This window comes from Pseudonaja textilis, unplaced genomic scaffold (genome assembly GCF_049901715.1).
Source record: "Pseudonaja textilis isolate UNSWEBS1 unplaced genomic scaffold, rPseTex1.2 PTEXSCF50, whole genome shotgun sequence".
Classification (NCBI taxonomy): domain Eukaryota; kingdom Metazoa; phylum Chordata; class Lepidosauria; order Squamata; family Elapidae; genus Pseudonaja; species Pseudonaja textilis.
Genome location: NW_028262926.1, coordinates 44,020 through 69,904, shown reverse-complemented (window position 1 = coordinate 69,904; position 25,885 = coordinate 44,020). Strand labels below are relative to the sequence as shown.

The 25,885-nt window shown below is 46.7% G+C and overlaps 2 protein-coding genes across 2 annotated transcripts in view; one reads left to right on the top strand and one right to left on the bottom strand.

Annotated features, from left to right (window-relative positions):
* The window catches only part of LOC113450366 (uncharacterized), a 41,604-nt gene that overhangs the window by 12,292 nt on the left and 3,427 nt on the right, over positions 1-25,885 (bottom strand). Inside the window, 1 exon segment of the mRNA XM_087919201.1 lies at positions 23,178-25,344. Within this exon segment, the coding sequence (XP_087775327.1) occupies positions 23,178-25,344 (2,167 nt within the window).
* LOC148123614 (uncharacterized) lies at positions 9,448-18,504 on the top strand. Its single transcript, XM_087919199.1, is given in 7 exon segments — positions 9,448-10,392; positions 10,658-10,769; positions 10,883-10,950; positions 13,137-13,266; positions 14,703-16,434; positions 16,436-16,507; positions 16,509-18,504. Coding segments are annotated over 7 exon segments (2,667 nt in total). The 5' UTR covers positions 9,448-9,978; the 3' UTR covers positions 16,648-18,504.

The following is a 25,885-nucleotide window of genomic DNA, read 5'->3' as shown; positions in this document are numbered from 1 at the left end:
GCTTCCATCCTTTGACCGGTTTCTCTCATGACTTTTTAGTTCCGTTTGGTTTCTTCCTTCTTTGCGTCTGAGAGCTTCTAGTATTTGCCTACAGCACACGTTCTCTTGCCCAACAGTATCTTCAGAGAGAAAGAAAAAAAGTGTGGGTTTAAACTAACAGAAAGGGGATAAAATCACCAAGAACATGTGACATAATTGAGAATCCCAATTCTGCAAATCCCAAAAACCTCAGTAATATTTTTATAGGCTATTCTGACCTACGTAAAACAATCTGACTTAAAGCTTATTAAATTTAGAGACCTGGTGCAGGTTCCTATCAATTTTATTGATATAAATTTGCACGGGATGGAAATTTAAATTTCACAGGCTGTAGAAACAATTTTAAAAGCCATTTATCTAAAACAATTCCGCACATTGGGTTAGTATATTTGCCTCTTGCTATCAATGATTTTTTCTTTATTCTGCACTAGATATCTTTTCCCACACATTCTCTTCTTGTTTCAGATGAGAAAAAATCTGAAATCTTCACTCAATGTATGTTTCCAGGGCAAACAAAGTACTGTTCAATATGTGGTGTCAACCTGGGTTTTACTTTCATTACAAAAAACACTTTCCCAGGAAAACTAAAACTCTCAGCTCAGCCATAAAACACCAAGAAGGCCAAGTAATGTTTTTATCAGTCAAGAAAAGATCCTGAGAAGCAGGTAGAGCTCTGCACAGCAGAAGATAGTAACCCCCTAGGACCGGGGTAAGGAAACTTGGTTTTAATCACTTATGGACTTCAACTCCCAGAATTCCTGAGTGAGCCATAAAAGATTCCTCATTCCTGGACTACCAGTTTTTCAGTTGTGGGGAAAATCCAATTTTTTACTTGAATGGGACTGTTTATATACAAATGTAGGACATGTTGTGCTACAAAAAAGTATTTCTTTGATCTATTAAAAAACTATGTCCAGCCCCATAACCTCATAGTTATGCCTGACTTCACTAGGCATATGATTTGCTGTATCCAGTTTGCTCTGTCCAATCACAAGGATCAGTTTTGATTAGTCAACAAAGGGAGGCTGCAATCCCTCCCCTTTAGAAGCCCACCTCTGCCTCCAGCACTGTCCCTCAATCACTGTATGCTTCAGCGTAAGGTGTTTTGGAACCAGTAAAGGAGATTTTTTGTATTTTCTCCTTCTCCCAGATATAAGGTGTGGTTCAGTGGTGGGATTCAAATTTTTTTACTACCGGTTCTGTGGGCATGGCTTGGTGGGCATGGCAGGGGAAGGTTACTGTAAAATCCCATTCCCTCCCCACCCCACTAACCTGCTTTCCAGCTCCATTCGCCTGTGCAGGGCAACAAAAGAAGACCCAACCAATCAGGTGGGACTCGGGAGGCAGAGAATAGGTGGGGAAGGGGCCAGTCAGAGGTGAGATTGGCCGGTTCTTCAAACTACTCAAAATTTCCGCTACCGGTTCTCCAGAACTGGTCAGAACCTGTTGAATACCACCTCTGGTGTGGTTGGCTTTAGGCCAGAGAGCTGGTTCCACAAAATGCCTTTTCTACCTGCCTGTGCCCTTACCCAGGGAGGCCACATTCCTCAGGTTCTCCCTCATGACTTCCCCGTGGAGGGCTTTTTGGTGGGGATTCAGCTGAGTCCACTCTTCCTTGGAGAAACACACAGCCACCTCCTCAAAGGATACAAGACCCTGGAAAAGGAAGGGGAAAAAAAATTTTCTCCATTAGTAATCCAGGAAGGTTTTGCATCTCATACCCTTTGTTCAACAAATTCCCCAAGCAAAGATTGGGTATGGATTATTGTCTAAGAGAAAAGAATATATGTAGCTCAGTGCTGAGCCGAGCCGTTTGCTAGCAGTCATTTCATTACCTGGCTAGACAACATTATCAACACAAGTGAGTGAGGTTTTCTATCTGTTTTTATACAGTTGCTTGCCTGGCCAGTGTTGGATGGTGGAGGGGGATGGTTTCCTCTTGACAGCTCCTGAATTACAGTATTGTTTTCTGATTGTTTGTCTGGTATGATTTATTAACCCAAATTATAAATATTTACTATTAAGGCGACTGGGCAGTTTACAGATAAGAAACTATGCAATCCATACAAAAAAGACAAGATCAAAGAGTTAAAAAGAGGGAGGGAACATCCTTTAGCCACCAACCACCCCCAGGGTTGGATCCCTGTGCCAGTTGATAAGAGCAAGCATGACTTGAAAGGGATCTCCTAGTTAATTCTGCCACATTCCATTTCAGGCTGCTTAAAGAGCAATAATGCTGTTGAGTCCCGGGGAAAAGGGGACCCCAAGTGATCCCCTAAATGTTTCTCTCCTACCTGAACTGGAGGTTCAGCCATTCTTTCAGTTCCACCAGGAAAAGGTGACGATCCTAGAAACAGCAAGGGCATAATTTGATTTCCTGCATGGGACTTTCACTGAGCTAAAGCAGAATTTCAAATATTACGTGAAGAACTAAAGACCATATCAGAGCATTGAGACATTTCTTGAGAATGTCAGGTTCCTTTGAAAGACTCCCTTTACCTCCTGAGATGTCCCAACCTGGATCTTCTTGGGGGATCTCCCTGAAAGGCAGCCCTTGAGAGGCATCTGACAGATCCTTGCTCCTTTTAGGATGCCTCGGGATGGCTTCCAGAAAGGGCTGCTGCATCTGACATACCTAGAGATGGAAAAGAGAAGTGAAGGTTTAGATAAAACCTCTCAAATTTGCTGATGCAGATAGAACAATGGAGCAAGTGCCCCAAATACATATTCTGGTGGGAAAGTGGAGAAAATGCTCAATTCAAAGATATTCTCGATTAATGCATAGCTTCAGAGAGGGTGTTCTCTCACCTGCAGCTCTTCCTGCTGGTGCTTCTCCGCCTGGCTCAACAGGAAGCCTTCGGCCAGGGCCACTGCCTGGGCGCTGGTCTCCGCTCCACACTCCCGCACCCAGCTGGACATCTCTGCAGGAAGCACGGCCAGCAGCTGCTCCAGGATCACCAGGTCCAGCATCTGTGCCTTGGTCTTCTTCTCTGGCTGCAGCCAATCCTGGCAGAGCTGATAGAGGCGGCTGCACATCTCCCGCGGGCTCCTGCCCCAAATGTCCAACGGCAAGAGGCCAACCTTCTCCCTGGTGGTTTCCCGCAAGGCGTCCCGCAGCTCCTCCACCTTCTCCCAGAGGGCTTCCTTCAGGGAGGAGTTCTGCAGGGCGCTCCTCAGGGAGTCCACCTGGGCCAGCAGCTCCTCCGCCTGCATCAGCGTGTCTGACCAGAAAGCCAGCGCCTGCGTCTCCAGGGCCGCCGCTTTCTCCCACAGGACATGTGCCTCCTTCACAGGCGCCTCCTGGGCAGCTCTTTGCAGGGCTGCCTCCCCCTGCCCCAGGGGCACCTGCCGGAGGGTCCGGCGAAAGGCTTCGGCTTCTCTCCGGGCCGCCTCAGCCTCCTCCAGGCGGCCTGCCCACAAGCCCTTCTCCAGGCAGGCCACCTCCCAGCAGTCCGTCTTCCGCAGCAGTGCCTCGGCCTTTTCTAGCATCGGCTGCAGCTCTTCCAATGACGCCTCCTGCAGGCCGGTGTGCAGCCCCTCCAGCTCCCTCCGCAGCGCCTCGGCGCTCTCGGCCCAGCCTTCTTCTTCCAGGGCCTCCCGCAGGGCCAGCAGCTGCCGGGCCCGGATGCGCCCTTCCTTCCGCACCGCCTGGCCCAAATCCCGTAGGCTCTCCCACAGCTGGTCGTCCAGGAACGTCGCCAGGGCCCCTTCCAGCTTCCGCGCGGCGCGCACCGGCCGCCCCCGGCCCTCGGCCGCCTCCAGCTCTGCCACCACGCCCAGGAGCGCCTCCCGTACAGCCGCCACTTTCTCCACTGAAGTGGTGGGTGCGGCTGCTGGCTCGGCCGGCACCGGCTGCTCTTTGTCCTCGCTCGGCGCCGCCTCCTCCTCCTTGGCCAGGGCCGGCGGTGCTGCAGACCTCTCGCCGCCCGCGGCAGACGCGGCCACTCCACTCGTACCGCCGACGGGCTTTCTCCGTCGGGCCCGCCGGGCCGCCTCGCGCTCGCCGCGCGCCTGGAACCAGCGGAGCAGCGCCATCTCCAGCCTCAGGAAACCCTGGAGCCGCTGCTGCTCCGCCTCCGAGAGCGCCGCGTCCCGGGCCAGCAGGGTGTCCCTGCCTCGGCGGGCCTCGCTCAGCTGCGCCCGGAACCGCTGTAGGTTCGGCTGGCCCAGGTTGACCTCCCAGCGCCAACGCGCCCGCACCGCTTCCGACACCCGCTCCGCCAGCAGAGCCTCCACCTCGGCCAGCCGCTCCGGGGAAACCTCCGCCGCCGCGACCCCCGGAGCCGCCATCACCGCTGCTGAGCGCCCCTGCCTCCCAATCGCTCCGGCCGCAGGAGCGCGCACGGCGACCCTGCTTAGCGACGGAAGCGGTTGCCCCGCCCATCCGCCGATCCCGCGCCCTGCCTTTTGCCTTCCGCCCCGTTCCCTCAACAGCCGCTTTCCGAGACTTCAACTCCCAGAATTCCCCCGTCAGCCTCCCGAGGGCCTCTCGCCCCGCCTCCCGAGTCTTCTGAACGCGCCGACAAGCGAATAAAAGCCTCCAGTGGTGCTGCTTCCCGGCGCCGCCGTTCCCGTAATGAAGGCTACTCAGGAACCTTCTACTACATCTCTCGGCAGTCGAAATAGCGACCCAAACGGACTGCTTTCATCTGCCCAGCCTGAGAAACCGACTAATCTGAAATAAAAGAGCCCCGGTGGTTCGTCCCTCATCCCGATTCGGTTCGGGCGATTCTCCTCACGGGGCGTCCGTCCCCTTCCCGCCCGTTTCTTCTTCCGCACTTCTGGGCGCCTAGGTAAAGTTTCGGGCCAATTTTACCTCAGGAAAGAATTTAGTATTATCCTGCCTCCCCTTCTCAAATCATCGCCTGAGGTAATCTCTCATTCTATTCTATTCTGAGGTAACCTGAGGTAAAAACAAAAAGCAGGAAACCTTATAGAGGTCAAATATGGCATTACAGGACATACACAGCATAGGAGGTAACTAAAGTTGGTTAAATGAGGTGTTATTATCAGCTTGAAGCAGGCCAAAGAGGTAGAAGGGGGAACAGCCAAGTTAAGCTCCGAGCCAGGAATCAAATTAGCCTTTATCTCATTTGACAGGGATGCCCTCTAATAAGAATAATAATCCTTTATCTGTTAATTCCTACCCCTTTACTTCAACCAACCTTCCTGCCTCGCCTCCCCACACCCTCTAATAGTAACCGTTCCTGGCAGAAGGCGGGGCTTCATTGTGCTGCGCTGATTGGCAGTTCCCCGACCCAATCACTAACTGAGGATGGCAGCATCTGTCAGACTCAATTTCTGTGATTGACCTGGGGGAGAGGGGGACCAGGAGGGTGTGGTTGACTGACTGACTGGGTATGGCCAGCTTGACCCCATCTCCAAACTGCTGGCCTGTTTCCTTGGGGTGACTCTGGGTTTGGCACCTAGTTTCCCAAGATGAGAAGCTCGACAGAATGCCAACCCTTGTATGGAGACCGTCTTGTCAGGATCCAGGTAGTGTGCTGTCTCAAGGAATATCTGCATAGGTCACATTGCAGGAGAGACACTGGCCCGTTTTGCTCACAAACGGAAAATGGCGATCTACTCTGGGGAAGCAAAATATTTTCTCTGCATTTGCACTTCCCCGGGGAGTTTGTGTGACCCCTGCAGAATGAGATGGTTATCGGGAAGGTTTCAACCTCCCAGCTTTGCAGTTTCCTTTCCCTTCAACTGGAGGCTTCATTGATCTACTTAGCAACGGAAATTCTGGACCCAATCATGGCCGTTAAGTCGAGGTCTACCTGTACTGTGCTAATGGAGGTCACACCTCTGTGCAGGACAGTAGCACAGTATGGGTGGACCTCGACTTATGGCCATGATAGAGTGCAGAATTTCCAATGCTAAGCAAGACAGTCATTAAGTGAGTTGTGCCTAATTGCACAACCTCTTGTCAACATGCCTTTGAGAAGATTTTGTGTCTTCCTTTGGCTGTTTCACAATTTTTTAAAAAGTCTGCATTTTTCACCTTTCTAGCATTTATAATTGCATTGATACCAATTGTGTTGTACATCACCCTGAGTGATACAGATATGGAGTGCGAAAGAATTTAAACATAGGAAAATTCTTGAACTCTGCATCATGAAACTTCTTACGTCTCCATCTGGGCTGCCAGAAAAACCATGCTCAGCACTGCTGTCAGCCAAATGTGCCAGGACCATAAACACAGAATTAAGGCACAAACTGATCAATCAATCAATCAGAATAGAGCTGGAAGGGACATAGGAAGTCTTCTTGCCCAACCCCTGCTCAATCTGGCAAGAGATTTTTAGAAAGAAGTTGTATCGAAGACTAACAGAGCAATAATATCTGGTTACTCGATATGAGAAATTATGACAGACTGATCTCCATGTGGGAATTCTCAGCAGGGAAGCAAGACCAGGACTCCGTCAGATGCAACTTCAGCACTCCAGGACATGAAGGCTCCTCGTTCCTTCTCGTGAGCAGCCAGATGCCTCTTAGGCTGCTGCTCGTTATGGAACCTCTTTGTCCACTGTGAGGATGGAGGCAATGTTGGTCCTCCATGGAGCTTTTGGTGTCTCACCCAATTCCTCTTCTGGTTGAAGATCTTGTCACACTTGGTGCAAGAGAAGGGCTTTTCCGCTGTATGCCTCCTCTGGTGCCGCAGAAGGTGCTGCTTGTAGTAAAAGCTCTTCCCGCACTTGGGAAAGCTGTGGGGCTTCTCCCCTGTGTGGATCCTCCAGTGGAATATGAGGTTGAAGCTGTGGTGAAAGCTCTTCCTGCACTCGGGGCAGCAAAAGGGCCTCTCGCTCGTGTGGATTCCCTCGTGGGAGGCCAGCTGTGAGCGTCGGATGAAAGTCTTGCCACAGGTTAGGCACTTGTGGGGCTTGTCCTTGGAGTGGATGAGCTGGTGGAGGTTGAAGCTCTTACTGCAGACAGGGCACTGGAAGGGCTTCTTACCTGTGTGCTTCCTCTGGTGGCAGGTCAGGTTGGTGCTTCGGTTGAAATGCTTCCCACACTTGGGGCAGTGGAAGGGCTTCTCTCCATGTGCCAAGGTCCGTGTGGCCATCCAGGGAACTGTAAGGGTATGGCCCGCCTCACTTCATTTCGGCCCACGCTGTCTCGCATGTGTGTGCACATACAAACTCAGTTCTTCATCACCACGTGCAGGGCAACCAAAGGAGTCTGTGGGAGAAGTTAGTAAAAAGTTAGTTCAGACCTTTCAACCTCGCGAGATTTTTTTTTTGTGAGCAGTTGGAAGGTCTGAACTATCTTTTTTATCGTAGTCCCACAGACGACTTTAGTTGCCTTGCACGTTGCAATGGAGAATGGAGCTGGAAAGCAGATTAGTGAAGGGATATGGGAGTGGGGTTGAGGGTTTGTCATGGGTGGCCTGGCTGAAGGGCCCTCAGGTAAGCCAGTGGGTGGTGGGTGGGGCAGCTCCACACCCCCTGCCTTGCTTTGTCCCCCACACACACCCTGGCCTCGCTTTGATCTTCTCTGTTCTTCGGCACTTCTTCTCCTTGCTTGCCGCTGTAACCTGGCAGGAGGCTGAGCAGCACATTGATATGGCAGCCACGAAGCAAGGTGGTGACCTGCAGAGCTGCCCCCCACATCCCACACCGGTTTACCTGAGCACACCACCAACCAGGTACTGAAGCCCAACTGCTATCACAGCGAGGCAGAGAGAGAAAGAGAGGGGGGGAGGGAGAAAGAAAGAGTAGGGAGGGAGGGGAAGAGGGGGAGAGAGAGTGAGAGGAAGAGAGGGAGAAGGGACAGAGGAGGGAGGGAGAGAGGGAGAGAGAGAGAGATGGAGGGAGGGAGGCTCTCCAAACTCTGGTGCGTGCGTGCGTTTGTGTGTGTGTATGAGAGAGAGAGCGCAATTCGTGCTTCAGCAGAGGCAGCCAAGCAGGAGCCACCAGGATTCCCCCCCTCCCCGCAAGCAACCAATCCCGTGTTCTTCTCATCCTCATCGTCTCTCCGCTGAAGCAGCTTCAGAATCCGCAGGACAGGGTTTCATTCGCCGGGATGCAGCCGGCCTCCGGGTGCCCTTTTTTGGCTGCCAGGATGGGGCTGCAGGGAGGCCCTCGGAGGCAGTTTGGGAACCCAAAGGGACATCTAATCCACCCCTCCATGCCCACAGAGGAAAGTCTAGCTGAGAATCATGAAGAGAACAAAGAAAATGGAGGGTCCCCGCAGGGCCTGCCCTGAACCCCCTTTAGTTGCAGCCCCCCAAGACTGAAGGGGTCCCCCATGCCACTTTTGCTTTCTGCCCCCCACTCTCCTCCTCCTTCAGGTCACAAAGGACTTTGCCTAGAGACTGATGATGCTGCAGCAGAAAGAATTCCCATTGGTCCTTCAGCTCGTTCTGGCCCCGCCCAGGTGAAAAGTCCGAGAAAAACGTTTCCCTCACCCCCGTTCCTCCACTGGGGCTTGAAGCATCTGGCCGGGACAGACAGACAGGCAGACAGACAGACACACACCTCCCTCTCTCTCTATTCTGCCATAGGAAGAGCTGCCGCACTGGATGATGGGGGTTGGTATCCCCACAGCCAGAGAGAAGTTGGGGGTCACCCACAGACACACACCACCCCCAATCCGAAGGGAAGCCCTGGAAAAACCTCAGCTAAACCAGGGAGAGGCGCCGCTTCCCTTCAAGAGATTAAAAAAAGGCATTTCTTTCTTTGAAATACGTGTCTCTCTTCCTCAGAACACATATATATATAAAGTAAAATGTTGGCAGAAATTTCGCCCGTGTAAAAGAGCAGATCTGGAGCAAAGCGGCGCCTGGCTGGGCTTGGAGGACAGAAGAAACTTTGGCTCGCGCCTAAGAAGCCCGGATGGCCGCGGCAGTTGCCAGAGGCGGCGGAGGACACCCGGAATGCGGCCTCCCCGTAGAGAGCCGGCCAGTGGGGAAAGAGGGGCTGGAGAGGATCGGGGGATGGAGTGAAGGGCCTTTCTGAGGGGAACCCTGGGAAGCTGCGACTTTAGCCCTGACCGCCTTCTAAGAGGACGAAATGACCCCAAAAGGAGCCTCCGGATCACCAGACGTGGCGAAAAAGGCACGAAAATCCTTGGCTCATCCAGCTCCTTTCCCGGCTGCCCCAGGAGAGGATTTTGGTTCATATAAAAGAGGGCAAAGAACCACAGACGTGGAAGCCTTTGTCTGACAGGGAGCCATGGAGAGGGGATGTTCCCCCTATTCCCAGGCCCATCATTCCCGCCCTCTCCCTTCCCCCTCCCATGCGCTCCTCTTTCCCGCCCTTTCTACCATCCTGGCCCTTTGCCCCGAATCCACCAGGGGGCGCCCTCCGCCAGGAGAAGGGAACTCCAGGCGCTTCCCCATTGGGCCACTGGAGGGCGAAACGTCACGGCTGCCTTCCCTTGCCTCTCTAGGACGCTGCACTCGCTCTCCTCAACACCTGGTCCTCTGTTGGAGTTGGAGAGGCTACGGGAGAGTCTGTCGGGGACACGTGCTCGGAGAAGAGAGAAGCCGGGCGAAGAGGAGGAGGGGGCAGAATTCGCATCGGGCTCCAGGAAGGCCCGATCCTGTCTCCAGAGGGGGATAGAAGCGGGGGGGAGGGCGGCTTCTCCAGCCACCTCCTTCCTGGCACTGCTCGGTGGGGCCCTTGGGTCCTGTGCTGGGAGAAGCCTCTTGGGGCTCCGGGCAGGTTGTGGGAAGGGGGTCCAGGGGTTGAATCCCCCTTTCTGATCCTGGGCAGTCGATCTCACTCTCCCTCCCAGATCCGGAACCTCGGAGTCCTCCACAGCCTTTGTAAGCCAGGATTTCTTGCGAGGGTGGGGTGGGGGAGAAGGAAGGAAGGGAGCGGGAGGACTGGCAGGGATGCGTCCTGCGACCCCAGAAATCGTCCTGTGAAGGAGGAGGCCCCTGGAGACCCCCCAGAGCGCTTTGGAGTTGCTCTGCTGGAAAGAGGAAGGATGGAGACACCCCCTTTGGCTAAGGAGGGGAGCGGAAAAGGCCTCACGACTCTTCAGCCTGGGAGCTGTGGGGAGAGCTGGACCAGAACTGCTCAGAAGATCCTGCAGGAGGGAACCATCCTCCCTTCAGAAGTTCCACCCTGGACCTCCATCCAATACAGCGAGACTGAGGGTCCCCGAGGACTTTGCAGCCGACTCCATGACTTGTGCAGGCGATGGCTGAGCCCAGGAAAGCACAGCAAAGCCCAGATGCTGGACCTGGTGGTTCTGGAGCGGCTCTTGGCTCTCCTGCCCCCAGAGATGGAGGGCTGGGTGCGGGAGTGTGGAGCAGAGAACAGCTCCCAGGCGGTGGCCCTGGCGGAAGGCTTCCTCCTGAGCCAGGCGGAGGAGCAGAAGGAGCAGCTCCAGTGGCAGGTGAGAGACTTTAGGGAGCTTGGAAAGGAATAAATAGAGAAAGTGTTTGAATGCTTCACCCCTCCTTCCCAAACTTCTCCCACGTTCATAATATGTGGCAGTTCTCCAGTTCTTGTAGGACATTGTTCCATTGTTTTCTCACTCAGCCAGACGGATGGATATTGGGGGCTTTGAGGTTGTGTTCCGAATAGAAGAATCCACTTTGTGTCGTGTGTATATTAATATATATTAATTCTGCTTCTTTTTTCCTTCCTCCTATTTGAAGGGTGGGACTGTGGAGATCACAGATCCTGAGGGAAAGAACCCATCAAATCCCCCTCAGGAGCTCTTTTTCAGGAGGATCCCTTGGGAAGATCCAAGTCAGGACACCTCAGGAGGTAATGGAAGATCCTCCTATTCCCCATCTGTCTTACCTTTGCTCTCTCTTCTCTCCTATAGAACACCTCCTATTTTGCTAATTATGCATTTTGAAATTATTTATTCCTTACAGAGAAACAAAGAATGAAGATTTCTGGTTTTTATGAAGGTGATCAAACAGTGGTAGAGCCTCCAAATCAAGTAAGAAAGGGAAAAGATATTGGACTTTATTTTCCCTTCAGAAAGTGAAGCGGGTGTGCAGAGGGCTCTCTCCTTCTATTCCCCCCCCTTGTTTGGCCTGTATTATTTTTGTGTTCTTCCACAACATGGAGACCAGAAAAGCAGGTTGAAGTTGCTGTCGGCCAGCATAGCTTCCTCTGGTTATCTTGTTCTGCTAGGTTCTCCTCCATCTTGGAGTTTACAAGAAGCAGTTTTTAAAAAGTCCTTCAAGAAATAGGAATAAACGTATCACAGTGGCAGGAACTTCTAGAGACCCAAATTTTTGGTAATTCTTTGACTCACAATTGTGCAAGGCTAATGAAAAATAAGTAAATACATTGCCACATGACCATTTTTAAAAACCCTTAAAAACCGGGTTCGCACAAAACCATTCGGGCCACTGTATTTTGCACCAACAGGGGCCTCCAGATGCTCTTCAATGGCAGCCCTATGTAGAGCACATTGCAATAGTCAAGACAGAAAGTGGGGCAGAGTGACTGTGAGTAGGGACTGTTGGTCCAGGAAAGGGCGTAACTGGCGCACAACCTGAAGTTGTGCAAAGTTCCTCCTAGCCACAGCTGCCACCTACTCTTCAAGTAGGAGTCGTGAGTCCAGGAAAACTCCTAGATTACACACACGGTCTTTTGGGGGTAGTGCCACCCCATCTAAGACTAAAGGTGGCAATTCTACCTGAGTCAACGAACTCCAAACCCAGAGCCACTCGGTCTTGCAAGGGTTTAGTTTCAACCCATTGCTCCCCATCCAGCCCTTAACAGCCTCCAGGCACTGCGAGAGGGAGGACACAGCATTACTTAACTCACCATTGGCTGAGACATACAGCTGAGTATCATCAGCATATTGGTGATACCTCAGTCAATGGTGCAGGATGATCTCATCCAGCGGCTTCATATAAATGTTGAACAGGAGCGGAGAGAGTACCATTCCCTTGGGACCCCATAAAGCAGTGGGCGAGGACTGCATCTCTCCCCTTCTATCAACTCTGACTGAGAGCGGCCACAAAGGAAGGAAGTGAACCAAGATAGCAGAAGGCCCCCAACTTCCATCCCCTGAAGCCGCTTCAGGAGAATCCCTTGGTCAATGGTATCGAAATTACTTTACTGAAAGGCACCGAAGGTTTTGCAGAATCAATGAACTTGATAAAACTTCCCGAAATATTTCGTCAGTGAAAGCAATTTTCAGATGTTCCCATTTTCTCACCAAAAATTTGTTCTTGTGTGACACACAGCCATTTAACTTAGTGCATATCTCTGCTTTGGGAATTTGAGGACAATGCAATAGAACAACAGAGTTGGTAGGGATCTTGGAGGTCTTCTAGTCCAACCCCCTGCTCAAACTGGAAGCCCTATAATATTTCAGATAAATGGCTGTCCAAGTTCTTCATAAACACCTCCAGTGTTGGAGCACCCCCAATTCCCGATTAATTGTTTTCACTGTCAGGAAATTTCTCTTTAGTTGTAGGTTGGTTCTCTCCTTTAATAGTTTCTATCTGTTGCTTCTTGGAACTTTGCTATCATGTCTCCCCTCGTTCTTCTTTTCATGAAACTAGACATCCCCAATTCAAGCAACTGTTCTTTATATGTTTTAGCCTCCAGTCCACTAATAATTGTTGTTGCTCTTCTCTGCACTCTTTCTATAGTCTCAAGATCTGTTTTTAGATCTGGCAACCAAAACTGGATGCAATATTGCAAGTGTGGTCTTATCAAGGCCTTATAAAGTGGTACTAACACTTCATGTCATCTTGATTCTATCCCTCTTAATGCAGCCTATGATTCTGTTGGTGGTTTGGGGGGACAACTGAAGCATAGTGCTGACTCATGTTTAAGTGGTTGTCCACTAGGACTCCAAGATCCCTGTTGCACTTACTACTGTTGAGCCAGGTATCACCTATTCTGTGCCAGTGCATTTGGGTTTTTTTCCCCAAATGTAGAACCTTACATTTCTCACTGTTGATTTTGTTTTGTTAGATGGGCCCCAATCTGTCGATCCTTCTATATCTCGAGTTTATCTTCTGGAGTGTTGGTATTCTTATCAGTCTGGTATTCTCTGAAAATTTGACAAGTTCCCCTTCTATCCTCTTGTCTAAATCAATGATGAAGATGAACAGATCTTGTGAATACTCCTTTTCTGCTCTTTTTTCCCATGTTCAGGAGGGTCTTGTGTCCTTTAAGGAAGTAGCTGTGTATTTCTCTGAGGAGGAATGGTCTCAGCTGGATCCGGACCAGAAAGCGCTGCATTCGGAAGTCATGCTTGAAAACCGTAGGAATGTGGTCTCTCTGGGTAAGAGTTTTCTAGTCCCCAATCAGGAAGTTCAAAAAGAGAGATTATAGTTAGTTTTTTATTTAAAAACCACTAATCAGAAACGGTCTCCTGGGAGGGAGAAGGAAAAGATCTAGCCTTGTCGTGCTCCAAGGAAGGAAAGAGTCAATGTCTCTTTGCTTAGATGCTTTCTGTGCCATTTCTTATCTGTATGTTTCCATTTCTATTTGAACTTATCTGTGGGGCATGTGGGGCAAGTTTCCTCCCCTCCACCCTGAAAAGGCTTTTGTGTGCCCTCTGGAGCAGGGGCCTCCAACCTTTTGGACCTCAGGGACCACCAAACTCATAATTTTAAATCCTGCAGACCAGAGACCCTGGGAAAATCCCAAAAAAAGTCTGCAGGAAAATTCCCCGCCCCATTTTTCTACCAACCGATCATTCTTTATTTAGGATCTCAGGATACCAAATCCAGCTCCGTTCTCATGGGGTGGGAGAGACTTTTGGCTTCATACAAGGAAAGCAGCAGAAGTCTTTCTTTCTCTTCCCCAAACTCTGCCAGAAATGAGTCTTTGCCAGCGTAGCCTCTTGGAACAGGATGCTTTGCAGGATCCCAACGATTCACTTCTTGTGAAGTTTGGGGGAGAGAAAGAAAGCCTTTGGCTGCTTTCCTTGCGTGCAGCCAAAAGCAGAAGAAGAAGGATGCGGAAAGAAGCAGCCTGGTGGCCAGGCGATGTGTGTGGGACATGTTGGGAAAATTCCCCCCCTTCGCCCTTTCCCCCCTCCCCTCACTACCTTGTGTTGTTCACAATGCAACCGATGCAAGCCTTGGGTTCCCGTGGGCCATGTGGGCGGCGCAGTCTCATGTTCCCACGTAGCCTGGATTAATTGCTTTGAGGATGACAATTCTCTGTGGACCACCAAAATTTGGTTACCATTCCTCTAAAGCACCTGAGGGCAGGACAAGAAGCAATGGATGGAAACTAATCAAGGAGAGAAGCAACTTAGAACTAAGGAGAAATTTCCTGACAGTTAGAACAATTAATCAGTAGAACAACTTGCCTCCAGAAGTTGTGAATGCTCCAGCAGTGGACGTTTTTAAGATTTGGATAACCATTTGTCTGAATGGTGTAGGGTTTTCTGCCTAAGCAAAGGGTTGAACTAGAAGACCTCTAAGGTACCTTCCATTTCTCTTATTCTATTCTATTTCTTAACTCAAAGTTGATTCTGAGTGAGATTGGGATATATTTAGATAATTGTAAAGAAAGAGATGTTTTCTAGATATTTTCAAAGCTTTCATGACTCATGAATGTAGAAATCATCATCTCTATATCGCACCACTGTAGGCATGCAACCTAATGGAATTTTGGAGAAATTCAAAAGGAAATTCACTTGACTTTCTACACTTTGATCTTTTTCTCTAACCGTGTTATCATTTTCATTTCCTTTTTGCTTTGAAGGTAATAATGGGCAGGAAAATCAAGATTCCTCTGAACTGTTCCAAGTGATCAGTGCTAAAGATGCAACAGAGAAGTTTGGAGTGCGAATGGAAGCCAAAAGCCACAAGAGAAAACAGTCAAAGAATCGGAGTCAGAAAAGCTCATCTTCCAGTGATGGTCCAATGCAAGACTTTCTTACCCAAGAAGAGAAAATAAGGAAAAAATATACTGGAAAAAGTGTGAAGCTCATCAAAACTGAAGTACAAGTAAATGAACACTATTTAACCCAAAACAGAGCAGAAGATGCTATAAGAAGATACAATGGACAAAATTACAATGGGACATTCATTCTTTCTCTTGGAAGTAACTTCCTTACATCTGAAAAAGTGATTAACATAAAAGAGAAGACTTATAAATGTTTGGAATGTGGGAAATATTTTAGAACAAGCAGGCAACTTACTATCCATACAAGGATCCACACAGGGGAGAAACCATATAAATGCATGGAGTGTGGAAAGACCTTTACTCGGAGCAGTACACTTAGTTCTCATAAGATGATCCACACAGGGGAGAAGCCATATAAATGCATAGTGTGTGAAAAGACTTTTGCTCAAAGAGGTAATCTTATTTCCCATAAGATGATCCACATTGGGGAGAAGCCGTATAAATGCACAGAGTGTGGAAAGACCTTTACTCAAAGAGGTAATCTTATTTCCCATAAGATGATCCACACAGGGGATAAACCATATAAATGCACAGAGTGTGGAAAGACCTTTGCTCTAAGAGGTAATCTTATTTCCCATAAGATGATCCACACAGGGGAGAAACCATATAAATGCTTTGAGTGTGGAAAGACCTTTGCTCATACCAGTACACTTACTTCCCATGAAAGGATCCACACAGGGGGAAAGCTGTACAAATGCTTAGTGTGTGGAAAGACGTTTGCTCGTAACAGTGAAATAAAAATACACAAAAGGATCCACACCGGGGAGAAGCCTTTTAACTGCTTGGAATGTGGAAAGACCTTTGCTAAAAAATGTAATCTTATTTCCCATAAGATAATCCACACAGGAGAGAAGCCGTATAAATGCATGGAGTGTGGAAAGACCTTTGCTTATAGTAGTAGCCTTAATGGCCACAAAAAGATCCACTCAGGAGAGAAACCATATAAATGCATGGAGTGTGGAAAGACCTTTGTTCAAAAATGTAATCTTATTTCCCATAAGACGATCCACACAGGGGAGAAGCCGTATAAATGCATGGAGTGTGGAAAGACCTTTACTCAAAAATGTAATCTTATTTCCCATAAGATAATCCACACAGGGGAGAAGTCTTTTAAATGCATGGAGTGTGGAAAGACTTTTGCTCATAGTAGTGGCCTTAGTGGCCACAAAAAGATCCACTCAGGAGAGAAACCATATAAATGCATGGAGTGTGGAAAGACTTTTGCTCATAGTAGTAGCCTTACTAGCCACAAAAAAATCCACTCAGGAGAGAAACCACATAAATGCATGGAGTGTGGAAAGACTTTTGCTCGTAGTAGTAGCCTTAGTGGCCACAAAAAGATCCACTCAGGAGAGAAACCATATAAATGCATGGAGTGTGGAAAGGCCTTTGTTCAAAAATGTAATCTTATTTCCCATAAGATGATCCACACAGGGGAGAAGCTGTATAAATGTATGGAGTGTGGAAAGTCATTTGGTCAAAGACCTCATCTTATTTCCCATAAGATGATCCACACAGGAAAGAAGCCATAAATGCATAGTGTGTGGAAAGACCTTTGCTCAAGAAGGTTATCTTATTTCTCATAAAAGAAGCCACACGGGAAAAGCCATATAAATGTATGGAGTGTGGAAAGACGTTTACTCGTGGCAGTGATCTTAGAAGATACAAAAAGATCCACTCAGGAGAGATGCCATTTAAATGCATGGAATGCATTTTCTTTACAATGGTCATCTTCTCGTAAAAGGATGCACGCTTGGGAGAAACTACAGCAATAGCAATTCCACTTAGACTTATATATCACTCCTGGGTCCTCATTTTTGCAACCTCAGAAGGATGAAAGGCTGAACCGTGAGTCAGTCAGGATTGAACTCCTGGCTGTGGACAATTAGCCTGTAGTACTGCATTCTAACCACTGACCCTCCATGCCTATAGATTTGTGCATATTGTGCCTTTCTGATCCAAATGAGACAAGGTTGAATCCAAGAAAATGAAACTTAATGTGGAGAAAAGTAAGATGTTACACCTGGACAGGAAAAAACGATTACAGGAAATCTGGCTCAAAAACAGTAACTGTGAGAGGGACCTTGGGAGTCCGAATGGATGATCACTTAAACATGTGTCACGTGTGTTGGCGGCAGCCGAACAAGCTAATATAATCCTTGATTGTATAAACAGACATAAAATCAAAATCACGTGAAGTGTTTTTACCATTTTGTAAAGCCTTAGTAAGTTCTTCTTATCCTTCCTATTACCCGTCTCTTCCAACTTATGACTATAACCGTGTCACTTGTATCTTTACAATTTACATTGTTTTATTTGTTCCGTACTATGATTTGATTGCTTATTAGTAACCTATGACTATCACCCAGTGTTGTATCTTGTGATTCTTGAAACATATATTTAATTTTTTCTTTATATACACTGAGAGCTTATGCTCCAAAGACAAATTCCTTGTGTGTCCAATCACACTTGGCCAATAAAGAATTCTATCCTATCCTAGTGCAACAGGAGAGATAATCTGGAGCTCAGTTCAACTCTGGGGTCCTTGGGGGCTTCTGAGCTGGTTGCTTCCTTGGAGACATTGAATTACCCAATGAAGTAACTGAGTCAGATAAATTCCCTCCATCCCTACATTTTGGATGCTCAGTGGAAGGTGGAATGTGTGGTTCCCCCTCCACAAGAGGGAACTGCCATTTTCTGGGGGTTTAGAGGGGAGGAAGGAGAAGTTACTTGTAGCAAGTTGATGTCATGAATCACAAAGAATCCAGTTGATCGAGATTGGGAGAGGGGGAAGAAGGTGAGGGAAATGGACAAACCTTGGAGTCAGCTGAGGAAGATGGGATTTGTAGTCCTGGGGCAGGCATTTGAAAGAGGATGTAGTCCACAGAAGATAATATCTGGAGGTTGGGTTAAATTCTGGGGTCATTGGTGCCCTCGGTGCTTGGTTTGCTTGGAGATGTTTTATTACCCAGCTAGGTAACATCCTCAGTGCAAAGCTTCCTGTTTAGATGCCCGGCCAGAGATTGTGGGGTTCCCTCCTGGATGGTTCCTTGATTGGAGAATGGTTTTCTCCCTGTTTGTCTGGTGCTGATCCCTGCTTATCTATTGGCTGTTGGAGGGGAGGCGTGTCTTTTTCATCTCTTTTTCTAGGTTTTTTAAAATTGTGTAAATGTAATTTATCTCTCTGTCTGTTGAAAACCAGAGATTAACCTTTTAGGATTACTGGATAAGGAACTTGAAAGAAAAAATTGGAACTTTATTACCTTACAAGCTAGTACAAGTAGGAATTTTTAATATATAAAACTGGAAATATACCTCCATCCGCAAGATTGAAGGTGGATGGACGGAAGAAATGAGGGAGTGGGCTGAGAGGACGAGATGAGCTGTTTTGACCAGAGAAAAGAAAAGATCCAGCTGTGTTTCTACCTGGAAACCACTTCTGGACTTTGTGCTTGAGGCAGAAGGAAGGGAAACCTCTATTAGGATTGCTTGACATAGAAATGTACCAAATTTACTAAGAATGAACAGTAGAAGGAAGAATTGAGGCTGAAATTTTACTTTGCATTCTGCTTCCTTGAAAATAAACCTTTTCCCTTTATCCTACACTTTCCTGTCCCTTTCCCATTTCCCGACGACCTTTATTTTCTATTTCATTCCATGGGAATCTTCATAAAAAATAACCAAAAGGAGCCTTTTGTTTTAGAGGCGCTTTCTCTTCCAAAGCCGAAACATCCAAATTCGTAGGGGGAAAAGCTCATCCGGATTCCACAAATATATCTGCACTTTTTGTGCCGTCCAGGCCGTTTAGAGTTAATGGGATTTGGGATAGTTAGTTAGAAATTGAGAGCTGTCCTCTAAGGGAATGCATCATGGTAAATGTAGTTAAGGTATCCTGGGAAATGTAGTCCATGTCTTGTGGTCACATCTGTAATCCTGATTGGTCACTAAATTGACCCTTGTTGGGTTGGGGGAGGCTTCCTCACTTTTGCCTGAATCCTTTACCATGCAGCCGGTTCAATCATCATGGGGATGAGAGTTTATTATCTTTCTACACCATAATGCAGATGTGCAAAGGATTGGACATTAAGAAGAACCTCGTCATGATGAACCAATAAAAAAGACATTGTATGGATGCTTTGTGGAGTTGCTCTGTCTGCTTTATACCCATCCAGAGAGTCATAAGCAGAACACTTGTCTACTGGCAAAAGTTCTTCCCAAATGCTACTTGATGTTTTTCTCTGCTGAAAGAGAGAAATACCTGGAAATGATGGGGAAGAAGTAGAAGTTCTCTGAGGAAAGGAGTGGGAAGCGGAGGAGAAATGGCGCAAACTTAAATGCTTCCTGGATGTTAGAGAAGGCGAACTCCGGGGTCTCCCCTCTCCTGGTGGCAAAGCCCACATCTGGATGGAAATTAGGGAGGGCTGCTTGCTTTCAAGTCAGCCTCTTGTCTGCTGGATGGTGATGGGGGGCCTCCAGGCTGGCATGCCTCACTTGGCGAGCGTAGAGGTCCCCCCACTTTGGGGCTGGGTCTCCAGCATCACCTGAAGCTGGTAGGTCAAATCTCCGTTCCGGAGCTCCTCCCCGAAGGCCACAGCCTCCACCCGTTCTTCAGCAACTGGACCTCGATCTCCAGGGGGTAAAAGTCCATCATGGTGCAGAGGAGGATGGTGTTGGGGGAAGCGGGGTCCATCTTGATAGGGGGAGATGGAGGCGGTGGGCTTGGCAGGAAGGAAAGAGGAGAATGAGGGATATGAGAGACACAGGACGGCCCGGATTCCAGGACATACCAAGGCTTTGGCAGGGCTACGATGTGGGAATTTGGGGAAATGAAGAGGCAGACAGACACCCACCCCCCAAAACCAAGCTCTGCCTGCAGCTGGCCGGCCCCTTTCCAACTGGCTGTTCCTGGGGAACAAGGTGCGGAGGTGTCCAACTCCCAGACAGCAGCTTGCCAGGGATGGGGGCGGCAGTGAGGGTGGAAGGGATGGGGGGATCTTGGGGAAAGGGAAGGTGTGGGCAGATGGAGGCTGAGATCAGGCAGATCCCAGGATCAATGCAGAGCCTTGGAAGGGATCCCTCTTGATCTCCTCTTTCACCAAATCCTGTAACTGGCACAATTCTTAGATGAATTAATGGTGTGTGTATGTAAGTATCTTAAGAGCCTCCCAGGAGGGTCCTTAAAAGGTCCGCTGCAGCTCTGAGGATTCTCTCCTTCTGTCCATCTAGGAATTGATAGAGCCCTGGTGCCTGAAGTCAGATTTAACAGATCAGATTTAACAGATAATCAGAGTTGGAAGGGACCTTACAGGTCATCTAGTCCAACCCCCCTGGAGACCCTACCACCATTACTGACAAATGGCAGTCCAATCTCTTCTTGAAGGTCTCAAGTGATGGTGCTCCTACAACTTCCGAGGGCAACTTCTGTTCCATTGGTTGATTGTTCTGTCAGAAAGTTTCTCCTTATTTCCAGGTTGAATCTCTCCTTGTTCAGTTTCCAGCCATTATTCCTTGTCTGGCCTTCAGGCGCTTTAGAAAATAGCTTGATCCCCTCCTCCTCTCTGTGGCAGCCCCACAAATATTGGAAGACCGCTATCATGTCTCCCCTGGTCCTTCGCTTCCCTAGACTAGCCAGGCCCAGTTCCTGTAATTGTTCATGTTTTAGTCTCCAGTCCCCTAATCATCCTGGTTGCTCTTCTCTGTACTTTTTCTAGAGTCTCAATGTCACGCCGAGCGACTGGTCCGTTGTTCCGTCGGCGTCCTTCCGCTGCCTATGGAATTCCCCGCAGGGAAGAAGTTTAGCGGGACCCTCGCAAGGGTAAATACCAATAACAGACACCAGACATCCGATTGTTTTCAAAGGAGGAAGCACATCGCGCCCGGGGCAGGTGGAATGGTCCCGGCGGCCCCGAGTGCTTTGCACAAACCTCTTTTATTATTTTCTTTCAAGCGGGCGGGGGAGCACAAAGGAGGTAGCAGAATTTTACCTTATATGGAAGAACTCATAAACAAAGAACAAAGAACAAAGTATGTGATAGTTTGCAAGTTTGCAAGTATACTTATCATACTTAGCTAACATGTCCTGGGACGGAGAATACCAACAGTCATTGTTTCGTACTGAAACATCCTGCGGTTGGCTAAAACAAGGTCATTAGATATGTGCAAATATCCTTGTGTCCGTGTTTGGCAATGTCTGCTTAATGGTGGAATAGTTACATCTCAACATCTTTTTTATAATGTGGTGACCAAAACTGGATGCAGTACTCTAGGTGTGGTTTTATTAAGGCTTTATAGTGTGGTTATTAGTACCTCACTTGATCTTGATTGTATCTCTGTGTAAATGCAATTTAGGATTGCAATAGCTTTTTTGGCAGCGGCTGCACACGGCTGGCTCCTATTTAGCTGGCTGTCCACTAAGACTCCAAGATCCCTCTCACAATTACTGCCTAAGCCTGATAGAAGTCCTCGGCTGCTGGCGCCCCTATCCACACTTTCGGCTCATGCAGGAGATCCTATACCATTTCAGGATCTATTGATATTCCGATAGGATCTCTTTCAGACAAGTGGCTATCCAGTCTCTTCCTAAAAACGTCCAGTGATGAAGCAACCGCATTGTCTGAAGGAAAGCTGTTCCTTTTTATTTATTTATTTTATTTTTATTTTAAAACAAATGCATCTTTCAGTTATACAGTGTGATGGTTGGGTATATATATCTTGGGCAAGTATTAATGTGCTGTCCAGCCAGTATATGGGAATTGGATAGTTAGATAGCAATTGTGACCTGTCCCCTTAAGGGAATGCATCATGGTAAATGTAGTTAAAGTATCCTGGGAAATGTAGTCCATGTCACGTGACCACATCTATAATCCTAATTGGTCACTAAATTGACCCTCGATGGGTTGGGGGAGTTCTCCTCACTCTTGGCTGAACCCGCAGACTCATGGTAACTGGTCTATTCCTGCCACTACGAGATGAGGGAAAAGGATAGCAGATAATCATATTTTTACCTATAAAACAGATATGCAAAGGATTGGTCTTTAAAGAAGTTGTTTGTCATAAATGTGAGTTATGAGGATACCTGATCAACCAATAAAAGTACTTCGTTATGTTTTGTTGAATTTATCTGCATCTGTATAGAAGACAAATCCACCACTGTACAGAATACAGAACAATTTATATTTTATATACATTTCTTAATAGGATTACATGTGTATTACAAATTACTCAACCTTAAATATATCTTATCATGACAATATCATTTAATTTCCTGTTTTCGAACCATTTATAAAATAAATCCCATATCACTCCAGGTGTGGTCTTACTAAGGCTTTATAAAACTGTACTAATACTTCATGTGATTTTGATTCTATGCCTTTGTTTATACAATCAAGAATATTAGCTTTTTTGGCTGCTGCTGCATACACAACTCATGTTTAAGTGATCCATTCCGACTCCCAAGGTCCCTCTCACAGTTACTGTTTTTGAGCCAGGTTTCCTGTAATCGGGGTTTTTTGCCCAGGTGTAAAATCTTATTTTTCTCCACATTGGATCCAACCTGTCTCATTTGGATCAGAAAAGCGCAATATGCACACATACAAATCTACAGAGATGTGGTGGGTCAGTAGTTAGAACGCATTACTACAGGCTAATGGCCCACAGCCAGACAGTCTCATAGTTGATTCAGCGTTTCATCCTTCCAAAGTAGCTAAAATGAAGACCCAGATTGCTGGCGAAAATAAGCTGACTTTGTTACCTGCTCAGAGTGTGGTAAAGCATTGTGGAGTGGTATATATGTGGAGTGGAATTGCTGTTGCTATATAGTTTCTCCCGAGCGTGGATCCTTTTATGACAACATGACCATTCTGAGCAAAACACTTTCCACATTCCATGCATTTATTTTACTGTATTTGAGTATATATTTTATTTTTATTCATAAACATTTGGAATACAGTATATTTTCAGGGCATATCATACACAAAAAAGTACAAGAAAAAACAAACAGAAATATCAACAGATATACTAGTTACAATGATGATAGTGTAACAAAATAATTTTAACTGAATTTAGCTTATTTATAGTTCTATTAATTATATCAACATATTTCTAATTGTCAACACTCTATGTATTTAATTCTTACATAATAATTTTTTGTCACCCAATTTCTAATAGGAAATAAGATTTCATCTATGAGCAAAGGTCTTTCCACATTCCATGCATTTATATGGCTTCTCTCCTGTGTGGAGCTCTTTGTGGCTTCTAACTCCACTGCCACACTCCATGCATTTATACGGCTTCTCCCCTGTGTGGATCATTTTATGAGAAATAAGATGAGTTCTTCGAGTAAAAGTCTTTCCACACTCCATGCATTTATATGGTTTCTCCCCTGTGTGGATCATTTTATGGGAAATAAGATTACGTTTTTCAGCAAAGGTCTTTCCACATTCCATGCATTTATATGGCTTCTCGCCTGTATGGATAATCTTATGGGAAATAAGATGACCTCTTTGAGCAAAGGACTTTCCACACTCCATGCATTTATACGGCTTATCCCCTGTGTGGATCATCTTATGGGAAATAAGATGACCTCTTCGTGCAAAGGTCTTTCCACACTCTATGCATTCATATGGTTTCTCCCCTGTGTGGATCCTTTTATGGACAGTAAGTCCACTGCCATGAGTAAATGTCTTTCCACACTCCATGCACTTAAATGGCTTCTCCCCTGTATGGATCATCTTATGGGAAATAAAATGACCTCTTTGAGCAAAGGACTTTCCACACTCCATGCATTTATATGGCTTCTCCCCTGTGTGGATCATCTTATGAGAACTAAGTGTACTGCTCCGAGTAAAGGTCTTTCCACACTCCATGCATTTATATGGTTTCTCCCCTGTGTGGATCCTTTTATGGATAGTAAGTTGCCTGCTTGTTCTAAAACATTTTCCACATTCCAAACATTGATAAGGCTTCTCTCCTGTGTGGAGCTTTTTGTGGCTTCTGAGTCCACTGCTATGAGTAAATGCCTTTCCACACTCCATGCATTTAAATGGTTTCTCACCTGTGTGAAGCTTTTTGTGGCTTCTAAGGTCACTGCTCCGAGCAAATGTGTTTTCACACTCCATGCATTTATATGGCTTCTCCCCTGTGTGAATCCTTTTATGAGACGTAAGTGTACTGCTCAGAGTAAAAGTCTTTCCACACTCCATGCATTTATATGGTTTCTCCCCTGTGTGGATCATCTTATGGGAAGTAAGTGTACTGCTCAGAGTAAAGGTCTTTCCACACTCCATGCATTTATATGGTTTCTCCCCTGTGTGGATCCTTTTATGGATAGTAAGTTGCCTGTGTGTTCTAAAACATTTTCCACATTCCATGCATTTAAATGGTTTCTCTCCTGTGTGGAAGTTTTTGTGGTTTCTAAGGCCACTGCCATGAGTAAACATTTTTCCACACTCCATGCATTTAAATGGTTTCTCTCCTGTGTGGAGCTTTTTGTGACTTCTAAGGCCACTACTATGAGCAAAGGTCTTTCCACACTCCATGCATTTATATGGCTTCTCCCCTGTGTGGATCATTTTATGGGAAATAAGATGACCACTTTGAGCAAATGTATTTCCACACTCCATGCATTTATATGGTTTCTCCCCTGTGTGGATCCTTTTATGGATAGTAAGTTGCCTGCTTGTTCTAAAACATTTTCCACATTCCAAACATTTATAAGGCTTCTCTCCTGTATGGAGCTTTTTGTGGCTTTTAAGTCCACTGCCACGAGTAAACATCTTTCCACACTCCATGCATTTAAATGGTTTCTCTCCTGTGTGGACTTTTTTATGATTTCTAAGGCCACTACTATGAGCAAAGGTCTTCCCACACTCCATGCATTTAAATGGTTTCTCCCCTGTGTGGATCATATTATGGGAAATAAGATGACCTCTTTGAGCAAAGGTCTTCCCACACTCCATGCATTGAAATGGTTTCTCCCCTGTGTGGATCCTTTTATGGATAGTAAGGTGCCCACTTGTCCTAAAACATTTTGCACATTCCAAACATTTATAAGGCTTCTCTTTTGTTTCAATCACTTTTTGAGATGTAAGGAAGTTATTCCCAAGAGAAAGAATGAATGTCCCATTGTAATTTTGTCCGTGGTGTCTTCTTATAGCATCTTCTTCTTGGTTTTGCATTAAATAGTGTTCATATACTTGTACTTCAGCTTTGATTAGCTTCACACTTTCCCCAGTATTTTTTTTCCTTATTTTGTCTTCTTGGGCAAGAAAGTCTTGCATTGGAGCAGCAGTGGAAAATGAGCTTTCCTGGTTGCAATTCTTTGACTGGTTTCTCTCATGACTTTCTAATTCCATTTGAATTCCAAACTTCTCTGTTTCATCTTTAGCACTGATCACTTGGAACAGTTCACAGGAATCTTGATTCTCCTGCCTATTATTACCTTCAAAACAAAAGGGAAATTAAAATGATAACAAGGTTAGAGAAAAAGATCAAAGTGTAGAAAGTCAAGTGAATTTCCTTCTGAATTTCTCCAAAATTCCATTAGGTTGTATGTTTGCATACCTACAGTGGTATGAGAAAGACACGATGATTTCTATATTCATGAATCATGAAAACTTTGAAAATATCTAGAAAACATCTCTTTCTTTACAATTATCTATCTATCTATCTATCTATCTATCTATCTATCTATCTATCTATCTATCTACACACATATATATATATATGCAAATCTTACTCAGTTAAGGAATAATCAGGGGAAACATCCAAGGAGGAATTTTAGGAGGACTTAAGATTTTTTTGGGTGGCTTAATTTCAGTAGAGACCTGTGCAAACTGAAGCAATTTTGAAACAAGCTTCTTCTTCCTTGATGTACCTTGGAGCAGCTGCTCCACACTGTCTGTCTGGCAGGCAGGACCCCCACTCGGCCTGTTCCTCGATCCCAGCGATGAGGTTTTGGAGATAAATCACTTGCTTAAAGC